Source organism: Eutrigla gurnardus (genome assembly GCF_963514095.1).
Source record: "Eutrigla gurnardus genome assembly, chromosome: 15".
Taxonomy (NCBI): Eukaryota; Metazoa; Chordata; class Actinopteri; order Perciformes; family Triglidae; genus Eutrigla; species Eutrigla gurnardus.
The window spans coordinates 8682897-8695321 of NC_139938.1; the positions used below are offsets into that span (position 1 = coordinate 8682897).

Here is a 12425-nt window from a genome sequence, read left to right on the forward strand (position 1 = left end):
ATGAAGCAGCCAGCGGCGGCTCAGCTTGTGTTACCACAGAGGCTGGAAGCAGGGGAAACAGTTTGCCACTAATTAACACCCGTGAAAACCACAACATGCCGTTTTTACATTTCTGTTCTTGTAAGTATTAAACAAACCAAACATAATGAGTTCATTAGTGAGCTTTAGCCTTCAGCCATTCTTTAGCATCATACCAGTCACATCTTACAGATATATTTTCTTTTTGATATTTCATTAAGCTACTTTATCTATCTTGCAACTACAGAACAGTGCAGCCCATCGTGATATTGGTGTCTTAGCTGGACGTACTGTAATGCAAGTAGCTCCATAATGTCTGAAATCTAAGTCGGGATCTATTTGCGGTATAATTGAAACCCCTTCTCATCATAACACCATGCATATTGCACATTCAGCCTAATTTAATGCCTCCAGTGAGGATGAGGAGGTGACTTTCATAATGCCCTGGAATAAGAAGGATACTGATTTTTCTTCACACACTGTTGACCTATTTCCTTCCCATATCAGTTCCAGTCGTCCTCTCACCCTTGCGAAAGACTACATTCAGATACAATTTCCAGCACTGGGACCCAACTCATGAAATATGGATGTATAAAAAAAGAAAGCCGCATGGCAGCTGCAGATAATTATCTTATAGACTGTGAGAGAAAGACGAATGTGCTTCCTCTATCCCTCCTTGCCACCTCTTTTCTTCCTTCCACGCATCCAAACAAGGATGATGTGATGAAGGATATGACCAAGGGCACCTTCCAGAAAACATTTGGAAACGGTTCCTCCCTCCCTATAGAAGTAATTCAGCATGCATCCAGTCTGCAGGGAGAGCATTTCTCAAAACGCCAAGACCCACACCGTGGGAGCAAAGCCGGTTCATCCTGGACATTTTCTCCAGGCTGGATGGAAAAAGTGAGGAGTGCATGTAAGAGGTGGCTTTTGTACAGTGGGCTGTATGATGCTCGTCTGGAGAGCTGCTGATCATATCTTTATAGATTTCCAAACAGTACTCTCTCAGAAACACATCATAACATGTCATGATATATACAGTGCAGCTCTGCTGAAAAATGGGCAGTATGGGTTGTTTTTCTAAAATATTGCTGAAGGATAAGAAACAGCGGAAAATGGTGAATCTATTACCCAGAGGCCGACAGAGACGGTACCAGAAACCAATTCTTTGTAAACTGTACAGTCTGCTGAGATCAAAGCAAACGCATTCAACATGCTGCCATTTGCCGCTCCACATCCGCTGAGGGCCTGGCCGGGGTTCACAGGGCCCTAATCCTGCTCCGGTGCCTGGAAGCACGGCTACGTACACAGGGGGAGGCAAGGTGTGGCACAGCTCCGAGCCAGGCAGATTCAACGAAACCACAGTAGTCCCCCTGTGTTCACTGATGGACTCAAAGGGATGCCATATTTAGACAGCTGCAGGCTCGTCAGGGAAAGATAAAAGGATATAATCTAGAATTTATATACCTAAAATAAGCATTTGCAAGGTACGTTAAGCCTGACAGGTGCCCTATGGATTTCCTATATTTCTAATAGTGGATAGTTATTTGGAAGGATAAATCTGGGATATTTTCTTTTTTCCCCGTTCATGTGATTTTCTGTAACGGTACCTTGGTTCTCCAAACACCACTTCCTCATCATCCGTAGGGAAAAATAATGCCGTTTCCATTCCATTTCTCACTCTTTAAACCGTTATTCTAACCACACACATGCTAACATTTCTTTTTTTTTTTTAAGAAAGTTACTGTAACATGATGGCTTTTATTTTTGAAATTCAGCTTTTAGATCCATGAGAATTTATAGGAATGTTATAAATGTTATTAGAGCTTACAATAGAGAATTACAGCACATTTTTACCATTCACAGCAAGTTAGTGGAATATAGATAATCATAAGCTTATTAGACTTTATTAGTTGAACAAAAGTGTTAGTGTACCGTGGTAGAAGTAGCTGAACAGCAAAGCCATCCAAAAGAGGGACAAAGGGTACATTATTGTTATAAATCACACATTTACACTTTTTCTATCAGTTTACTTTGAACTTTTTCTAGCAGTGTTGTATTATGAACTTTGTAATAAATGTAATATGTCAGCTAATGCCCTGCTGAGCTGAGCTGTTGATTTTGTCAGCTTGTTGATTGTGTTGCACATGCTGCGCTGTGTTGATTCCCTGTCTTCAAAGGCCAGACAGTCAATAAGTGCTGCCCTGTTCTAGCACAACGTAGCTTCCACCACAGTGCATATCAAATTCTCACTAATGTTTGCTCTTTTAGTTTCACAGGGATTTCCCCAAACCACATCAAACGGCCAAATCTTATCTGCCATTGTTGGTTTTGGCCCCAAATCGTGGCTCCTTAACAGGATTTTCATATGAACAGGGGCATGTTGTGAAGCCCGTCCAGGGATTGGACAGTGGAAAGGTCTGGCTTACTAAATTCCTGAGGAGGTTTGACATCAGCAGTGGAAAGGAAGAGAGCGGACAGAAAGGAGCTGGAGCTATTTCTGGCTCCCCATGTGGAGTTTTAGGCATCTTAGCAGCGTTTACAGTGAGCAGTGAAGTTGTTGTCTGGCTGATGCAGCAGTTTGGTGTCCAGTGACACTTACAGACTGACTGTAGGCGCTAGCTAACAGTGGAGGGAGCCTATCCCTTTACACCTATGTAACATAGGTTTGAGATGAGCAGCAGGCCTTTTTTCCATCAGTATGGTATGTTGAGCTGCTGTCATGAATCCACGTTGCTTGTCATAAAGCCGGAGAAGTCCAAGCTGCACGGAAAGTTTGAAATCCTCTCTTGTGCAGTCCCGTAATAGTGAACACATGGGAGGCAATTTCCTCACATGGAGAGACGAAGTATTTTACTTTCTTCATTATTATTGATTCAGTAATGGTAGTTGGGCAGTGGTACCAACATTTGCCAAAGCTCAAGCCAATGCAGCAGAAAGTTTAAAACATTCAACATACTTATGAGATGAGGAATATTAAAGACGTGCCCAATAACATCATTGCACGCACAATAACTGTTTCTAGTGAGCCGCGGCATCTAACTCACAGGGCATCAAGTAATCTATGTGTCATGACTCAGGGTTGCCTGGCAACAAATCAGGAGAGATCATTGTCCCAACAGAGCAGTGACGCAGTGACTATTTCAACCTAACTGTTTTAACAACACCAAGAGTCTGCAGCCACATCGAGATGAATACATACATTACAGAGTGTAGCCGACAGCTGAGGCTGATGGGATTGTCATCAGTCTTGCAAGTAATTATCCAGTAAGTATTGGACACATTTTAAATTTGAACTGATGATGGCGCTAGATGAAAGGCAAAGAGGTCACAAAGGTCATAACAATCAGCCCTTTTCACAGCAGCCATTTTGACGTGTCAGACGTAAGTAAACACCGCTGTAATTGATGAAATCAATCATTGCCCCATTGTAGTCCTTTTTCGTGAGCTCGTGTCCTGGCCCACCTAAATGGAACAGGGCCATATGTGATATTATGGATTACACCTGTGTTCACCCTGCATGTCAAAATGGCTGAATAAATATCACATTTTTGGAAAAACGTAAGAAACGATTTGAGAAGCAGATAGTAGGGTCTGTAATAGTTTATATCCAGGATGTCAAACTGGTTCAGCTGACATTCCGTATAACACTCAGTATTCATTAGCTAGTGTAGCATAGAAGCGATAACGCTACTTAATAATGTGCTAACTTGCTCTGCTAATGTTAGCGCCGCAGGTTTTTATGTAGAAAGGTAACATTTTAGAAATGTATATCTCCTTCCAACATCTCTGGGTAACAAGTTTCACTACGATGTTACGTTATGATTGGTCACTTTGCGTCCGAGGGGCAGGACTTAGTGAAGAGTCAATTGATCCTGAGGCGTCACAAGGTGTGTCCTCAGTTTTGTGGCCTTGTGTTCGACAGTTTTTGTGACATTTCACTTTAAAATCATAAATGAACTCGAGGAAAAGTCAGGAGATCCCTTAAGTCTTTAGGATTCATCCTTTTGGAAACATGAAAGTTGTTTCCCAATCACTCTTGTAGATAGTAAGAAGTTAAAACTCAAGAGGAAACCTGCCAGTAGTTGTTGAGGGATTTCAGTCTGGACCAAAGTGGAGGACCAACACGCAGACGGATGGGGCCCTCCCTAGAGTTCATTCCACCTCTCTCAAAAATCAGTTAAAGGACTATTTGTTAGAATGATTTATGGAAGGAAAAGGAAGTTTTACAATGGGAACAGAGTGAATGTTTATTAATAATATGAAAAATCGACACGCAGTGCACCAAGAATGTCAACAAGAGACAGTTAGCTCATGCAATGTAAGTATTTGGCTGCACGAGCTCCAGCTTTCCCAAACAACAGGACGTGTGTTTCAGCAGCTCCGTCTCCTCGGCAACCGTCGTCAGCACACATGCTCACAGTGGCCATACATGTGTAGCCTAATTGGCCACATTAGAAAAAAACATGTCATCAATATAATAGTTAAAATGTTACATGAAAAACTGTTATGGCTGTCCAGAGGTTTGCTTGGCTGGAGTCCTCCCCGACACACCCAGTCTCATTCACCGCTGCTCTACTTGACACATCTAATAGAACAAATTAGGGCCAAACATAGAAACTCGAGTGGAGCAAAATAACACGGTCCAAATACAGAATTCCTCATTATACAACAATGATGACCATGTGATTGTATGCCAGTGTCAATAATACTTTTGCTTATTGCGTAGATGGCCAACTAAAATCCGGCCAATTGGATTATATTAGGGTGCCAGCTGGAGGGAGGAATGGAAGAAAATGCTTGATAATTATTCAAATCAATGCCATCCAATCAGCCGCTGCCGTGAAGACATCACGGTCAAGCTAAAAGACGTAGTAGTCGCTCATTAACTTTTTATAAATGATGCATGGAAACCTGAAACTTGTCGCCCGGTACAGCTTCTCTCCGGTATCCAAAACCTGTATTATGTTTCAAAGACTCTGCATCACATTTTCCACTTACTTCAATCATAATTGACTTCTCATGACATCTATCTTTCTTCCGTTCGTAACAAATTCAGGTTTTGAATTTTCTTTTGACTGGCTTCCAAAGAGCCCATGGTGCTTTCATTTGGAGAGTCACAGATATGTGTTTGAGATGGCAAATCGTTCATTCATACTTCACATTTTTCTCCCGAGAGAATTAGGTGTTAAGAAGTACATTGTTTCCATTTTGCCCCAAAAAGCGTTGCTGCAAAGTGAACCATATGCTCGTTAAGAGGGGGCTTGGCGAGGTAAAGCCAGTCATATAGAATGATGTGTTTTGATGGACATGTGTTGCCAAGTCAAGCACAGTCCATCACCTGTTCTGCCCCTCACACCCTCACAGGATCAGGTCATTACCCTATGCCTTTATTTTCTTAACCCTGACCTTGGTTGACCATCCAGTATGTATGCCCCCAATTAGCTTGAATGTTATCATTCCGGTATTGATAGGTTGTTAGGAGCGGTTACATACTCTACCTTCACACAGTGGATGGTTCTCATTTTCTGTATCACAAGCGCTTTGAAGTCTGACACGTTTCTCTTAAATCCAGACGGGCTCTTCTGAACACAGTGTCCTGCCTGTGAACCCTGTCAGGACCACCTCCGCAGGGTGCTGGCATGGGTCAAGGTCAGGCCCCTTTTAACAAGCTGTCATGTGTTTGGAGGTGGAACTGTTCATCAGACAGCTGCCTAGTACACAATAAATGCTTAAGTCAGATGCCACCGTTCTAAACGAAGAAATGCTTGGTAAATGCAGAGCAATGGGTGAGAATTTACAAGGATATCTATTATGACCACATGTCCAAATGAAAAAGCAGAGATTTGTCCTCATGTGAGTCTCTGGAGAACACAGGGAGGCCCCGCTTCACCTTTGACCCCAAAAGTACAGTGCCTCGCCTCCTGACATAGCAGAATGGTCACGTTAAGCAGAGCGCTAAGTACTCCTGTGATTTCTGCCCAGCTATCGGAAGAGGCGGTGAGGACCCATTTAAGTAAATTTACGGCTCCAGTGCTGGGGCCAGACGAGGTGTCCCCAGATCCCGAGTCTGTTATCTGTTATCGAGGAAAATGTCTGACATACTTGGGTGGACGCCTGCTGTGCACTTCCACATGTGAGTCTCGCAGGATGCACAAATGTTTTGTGAATGTTGTAACTTGGAATGATTTACAAAAAGTGCAGCTGTCTTTTTTTCCTGGACCAGGGGGATGGAGTAGGTGCTTTAGGTGGAGGCTGAGATCAATGGAGAACCAGGTCCAATTCATGCAACGACTGAAGTGCCTTAAACTTGCATTCTCTCTGCTGGCCATCAGGGGGCGACTCCTCTGGTTGCAAAAATAAGTCTGATTGTCAAGTCAATTTTATTATCTTAGTAAACATATGTTTATGGTCTCAATCTCTAGTTTCAAGTCTTCTTAAATCGGGCATGATTTTCATTTAGTAAATTATGATCCATTTAGAGTCAAATAGACCGTAAAGCAGGGGATGCTTTAGGGCGGGGCAACCTTGTGTTTGACAGGTCTCTAACAAGCTACCAATGTGAACAGTTCCTAAGATAGACAGATTTTAACACTTAGCTGTAAAGTTGACCTTGAAATATGAAGCTAACTTTGTTAGCAGCTTCACACCAGAATCCAGAGGGATCCAGATCCAGTACTCTGCGTGCTGCTTGTAATCAGATCCACCCGTCGCTCCTCTGCAAAATCCAAGATATCGACGGCAAAAATGCCGAAGTCGAGCCTTAAATCATACAATGAGTGACGTCCACGTCTTAAATAGAGCCTGGGTGCTTCATGACGTCCCAGGCTGTAGAGGTTGTTTGGATAAATCAAATACAGTCTCAGTCTTGAATTTGATTCTGCGCTTAGAAGTAGCTTGATTCCGTGCTGATTCATTCTCTCTCTCTCTCTTTGCTCCTCACAGCGACAGACATCATGTCTCCAGCTCCATCCCAGTGCCGGCCAAGGCCCAGCTCGGTGTGTCTGCTGCCTCAGAGATCGGCTACCCCTGCCACACCAGCTCCCCAGACCGAGGCCTGAGAAGAAGGGTGAGCTCGGAGGCCGACAAGTACAAGGCAACGCCTCCACCGAGCTACAACACAGCCATGGGTGGAGAGCAGGCCCCGGTTGACCAGGCACTGCCCTCGCCTTCACCCAAACATCTGTCGTCCTCCCTCGACGCCGGCATGACCTCACTTAACCTGACCACGACTGCAGAGTCCAACGAGGAGGTGAAAGAGGAGGAGAGCGGGGGGACGGGGATGGTGGTGGAAGTGGAGAGACGCAGTCTCGACGGAGAGATCAAAGTAGATAAAGAAGAAGAGAGCGAGGAGCAGGTGCCCAGTAGCACCGTTGCATCCAACTCTTCTACAGTGCAGGACACTGGGGAGGAAAGTAGTCAGCACTCGGGCGCCATGAACGGCTCCTTAGTACCAGGAGGGGCACCGGTCAGCCTGGACCCAGATCTGCGCTGCTCCGTGGAGCAAGCTGAGGAGATCATGGGCACAGAGGCCACCGGTTTGGGCTTGGGGATGGGGTTAGGGCTAGCAGACGAGGCCCGGATGGAAGACTACCGCTGCATCCCCGTGGACCACGCGGTCGCTGTGGAGTGTGATGATCAGGTGCTGGGAGAGCTGGACGCTGCTGGCTTTGAGGAGTTCTCCAGGCGCATCTATGCACTAAATGAGAACATGTCCAGCTTCCGCAGACCGCGCAAGAACTCTGATAAGTGAGGACCTACGTGGGGAGGGAGGCATGAGGAAACTTGCACAGGGGGTTTGGACAATTACGAGGCAGGGACATGAGGACAAGGGTGGGATCCCCACTCCCTCATGGCAACATCAAAAATCATATGAGCTATTCTGGAATAACGACCAATTTGCACTTATTGTAAACATTTCCATAGTAATCTTTTAAATGGAACACAGTTAAAAGTGCAAGTATTGGGACAGTTAGCTTTACTTTTATGTTTCAAGGCTGCATTAATATATTTTTTAACGACGGGTGAGACATTTTTATTCACAAAATAATTTGGCCAATCATCCTCATGAATAAGTGTCATTATTGTAGTTTGTAGTTTCATAACGGGACCATTAAAGCAATAACAGCCTTCTACTTCTTGTACAATACATCATCGTCTCTGAACAGCATTTAAGATTCCCATGTGCAGCCTCAGTATATCACTATAAAGATGTTTCAATGCAGCAGCTTTTTTTGGGGACGTTTTATCAGAATCATTATCATAAACAACAGGAACGCTTGCAGTAGAAGTGAATCCTCGTGACCGAGCCCGCTGTCCCAACACTTCCACCTTTGACAAGTACAAGCAGATGTTCGGAGGCTCCCCGAGCCGTGGTTCAGGATGCGTGACAGCGGCTGTGTGCTGGGGGGGGCGTGTTGTGTCCACGTGTGGGTTGGCTTCTCATTAGAATGCAACCACAGCTAGGCGTCAAGCGATCCCACCAATGACCTTTGAGCAAGGCAGGATTTAGCCCCCGCAAAGCGAGGTGGGAGCTGGAAGCCCGATGTGACAACGCGCTGTCCGAACCTGGCCGTCATTCTCCACACGGGGTTTCTCCTTCAGGTCTTTAGATGAGGATCTGCTGGCAGGTTGCAGCTCACAGCACATGGCAGGGATACAGTGCAATTGTTTTTTTTTTGTCCATCTCCATGTCCTCCATTTTTCCTCTTTTTTTTCTATTTTGACAAATCCCATCACTATTAAGATCAATGTTCACGTCCACTGATTCAATCACTGGACCCAAATTGTACTTGTGTGTCCGTTTTCTGCTGGAACGTCTCACTCAGGCTCCACTGTAGGTGTTGATAGCAAGTGTGTCGATCCCGTTGTCTGTGATTTTGTCTCCATGATCGGAATGCTTTCTTGCACTGGGTCAGTTATTGCATTATTTAAGTCTCTCAACAATTGTGTGCTTTGTTTCAAAGGAAATCAATATTTAGTTTCATGTCCCCACTCACATGGGTGGTGGCTCATTAATATTGTCAGATGTTAGACTGATGTCCGGCTGCTTTGCATCACCCGCCACGACAGAGATGCAGATCCAGTACTGTGGTTGCTGACTGTTGAGAAGTATTGTATTTAAAACTAAAAGACGAACCATGTTAGATCATTTCCATAAAATGCTTTACAGTTCAGTAAGTGACCATGTACAGATACTTTTGTATGGAGGGTTTTTTTTTTTTTGTTATTAAAGACTTGCAGTCCAATGGCATGGATCTATGTAGCCCCCTTTCAGAGTTCTGTGACTACATTTCTATTGGTTTACCGAGCTAAGCTGTGAGGTGGTTACAGCAGGGAAATAATGTATGAAACATGTTGGATACGATGGTTTCAAAATGAACAGAATCCTAATATCTCCTGGATACTCCTAAAATAACGTTAATGTGCTAATATGTTAATGCTAAGAAGTCATATTATTTACCATGTTCATCGTCTCATGGTGCGCTCCAATACCCATACTACCAAACTAGTTAGTATGCCAGAAAAAAGATTGATCGTGTCCCAATATATAATTTGTAGATGCAGTATGCCAAAAATACCAGGATGTCTTACATGCTGTATGAAAGGCAGCATGTTGGGCTATTCTGGCCCCCAATCCTCAGCACAGCTGATATAATAGGCTCGTTGGAGCTCAGGCGTCACCAGCAGGAGGCGGAGTCTAAAAGCTGGGGTTTCTAGCAGCCTTAAAAAAATAGTTGCATCTTGTCAGATGTTATATGTAGGCCACCTGTATTGGTTGACCATGTTCAGATTGATTTATATTTGTGTGTAAATGTGTGTGAATCTGGCTTTGTTCTTCTTATGCCTCATGAAGCACGTTGTAATTGCTCATTTTCAGAAGTGCTATATAAATGAGTCTTAGTATTAGTAAATTAGCCTTTATTAGTGTCATTATTATTATAATTATAATTATTATCAACCAAACAATGTTTAACAGATTAAACCTTCGCGGCACAACATGAGACGAACAGCCGACAATCCAGTTCTAAAAATTGGAATTACACAGAAAATTTGCATTTTCTACTAAATGTGATGTTCGTTTTCAAAACTAAGAGCCAATCAGCTCTTAGATGAGGCGACAGCCAGGTGTTTCTGCATCTGCTAGAGGAAAAGTCAGAGGATTAACCACATTTTTACAATCCATTGGGAGAGCTTTTTATGATAGGTGAATATGGAGGTTTCTCAACGAATCAGTTGTTCATGCGGTTCATTAAATGTTATAAAATAGTTATAAAATATCCATCAGAAGCCCACGGAGGTGTCATCAAATGTATTGTTTCCTCTGATCAACATTCAAAAACCTAAAGATATCCAAGAAAATCCAGAAAAGGAGCTGACACTATGGGATATTTGGCATTTTGGCTCAAAAATCATGAGGTGTAACTGATAACATTAATTAATCATCTGTTCCATTAACAATACCTGGATCTGGCACACCTGAATGTCATTAATGTCACATCATTAATTGCACCAAAAGGCAAAGTGAGGGGTCCCTGAATGCACCAGCACACTCCTGACACCAGATCCAATCAGCTGATATGAGGGCAGACCTGCGAGGTGGGACCACTAATCGATTTCATGTTCCTGTGAAGGTGCATAGCCACAGATATGTTCATATCTGATATGTTTATGGGTGTTGATTCACGGGAAGCCTCCAGGAGCGTCCTCCCCCCTCGTGCCTGAAGCACAATAACCTGGCAGACATAGAGCTCTTAATCTTGAAGTTTTTTTGTGTATTTGAGTTATTTTACATGCAGCTCAGTTGTGACTGTTTGAACCTTTCGTGAAGGATTTGCTTCTTTGTTTGGGTTTGATGCGCCTCATTATTTCAGATTCATAATGTCACATCACAGAGCTCCGGTCGGTCGGCCAGAACGGGTTAAAGTCTCCTTCCCTGAGTTCAGCCTGTTGAATGTGAGCACCGTAGAACGTACATATATAGCCTCATGTGGTTGTACATGTGACCAACCTTACAGTGCCTTCGGTGCTTACATTAAGCCCTTTTGCATTCCTTTACCTCATTATGCATTTGTCTGAGTGAGAGCCAACCTTTCTGCCGGTATTACCGCGTCACTGCGTTGTCAGCGCTCCAGGTAATGTATCAATTTGTTCACATTAAGCACCGGAAAACAGTAACTTAAAGCATTTGAAGTGTAGAGTGTGCTTGTGAATCTCCTCCCTCCCCCCCCTTCGGTTGTTTCTGGCAGATTACGGTTGGCTACTATCATTACATTACAGCCCATTTCTCATGGCAATAAAGCTTTCTCTTCTCGAATCACCTGTTGGACTTTTCATAGTGCTTCCCATTAGGAATTTCAATAATGCAGATGATTGCCGAGTCTATCCCTACTGCGTTTCTCTTTCCAGATTCACATAAAGCAGTTTCCTGCTCCTATAAGCTCCTTGTGTCACTCTGCAGACTGTCTGCTCTCAAGGCTAAGCCCCTACAGGTGTCTGAAGGCCTCAACGCTCGGCCTTCTGGGAATCCCATTTCACCCGGCCAGAGGCGGGACATTTGTGCCATCGTGGAAGGCGGACCGGAGCTGCGCTAGCATGTGAGTGCATGTGCCTTCTGCACAGGTGCATGGCTTAAAACACTGAGAGTTTGCAGGTTGTTATTGTAGTTTAAAGTTTATGAGAACAAGAACCGAGGCACTGAGAGTGAGAGTAAGCAGGCCCGATTCCCTTACTCACAAAGCCATCTTCATATTTTTGGAGTGCTCAGTTTAAAGAGTTCAGCGCTGCTCCACTGTATAGTCTGCTGTACTGTTCATCATCACAGGCACCTCACAAAATACACACCAGCCAACCCAGCGCCGCTGGCTGTCTAAGCCCGGGCCTCTGGGCTTTACACCGCCATGTGAGTACGTGTACGTGTGTGACAGCAATGAATGAACCCTTTCTCTCCGCCGGCACCCCTACACCGGTGTCCTCATAAACTTGCATTATTGATCTGAATAGTCGCCGGCCAAATGTGTCCGGCCCGTCTACTCCTGGTGAGCGTCCTGCGATGGAGGTGAATCCATCTAAGCAAACATCATAACAAGTGGGATTAACAAAGTGCACGGGGAGGAGTGTCACTGCAGTCCGTCACCACCTCATTTATACAGCCGCCGTATCGTCTGACGGCATCGGGCCCAGGTCAAAGTCATTCACCGTCCCCTTGTCATTCCTGGTCCCACTGAAACACTAGACCCCTGTCATTACCTGGTCCCCGCCATCCTACACGGCCCTCGGCATCATTACTGCGGATGTCACTCAGGCACGGTAATCCTGTCACTGCTGCACATCAGACAGAACGCCGGGTTCTGTACTTTTCCTTGTGGAGAGCTGTGAACGGAGAAAATATGTTTTTGATGGCAGCA

The 12425-nt window shown here is 44.4% G+C and overlaps 1 protein-coding gene across 1 annotated transcript in view; it reads left to right on the forward strand.

Moving 5' to 3' along the window:
- uvrag (UV radiation resistance associated gene) overlaps positions 1 to 9291 on the forward strand; it is an 89177-nt gene extending 79886 nt beyond the window's left edge. Inside the window, exon 15 of the mRNA XM_084029141.1 lies at positions 6964 to 9291. Within this exon, the coding sequence (XP_083885267.1) occupies positions 6964 to 7771 (808 nt within the window). The 3' untranslated portion in view covers positions 7772 to 9291. The remainder of the gene's footprint in view (positions 1 to 6963) is intronic.
- Positions 9292 to 12425: the final 3134 nt, after the last annotated feature.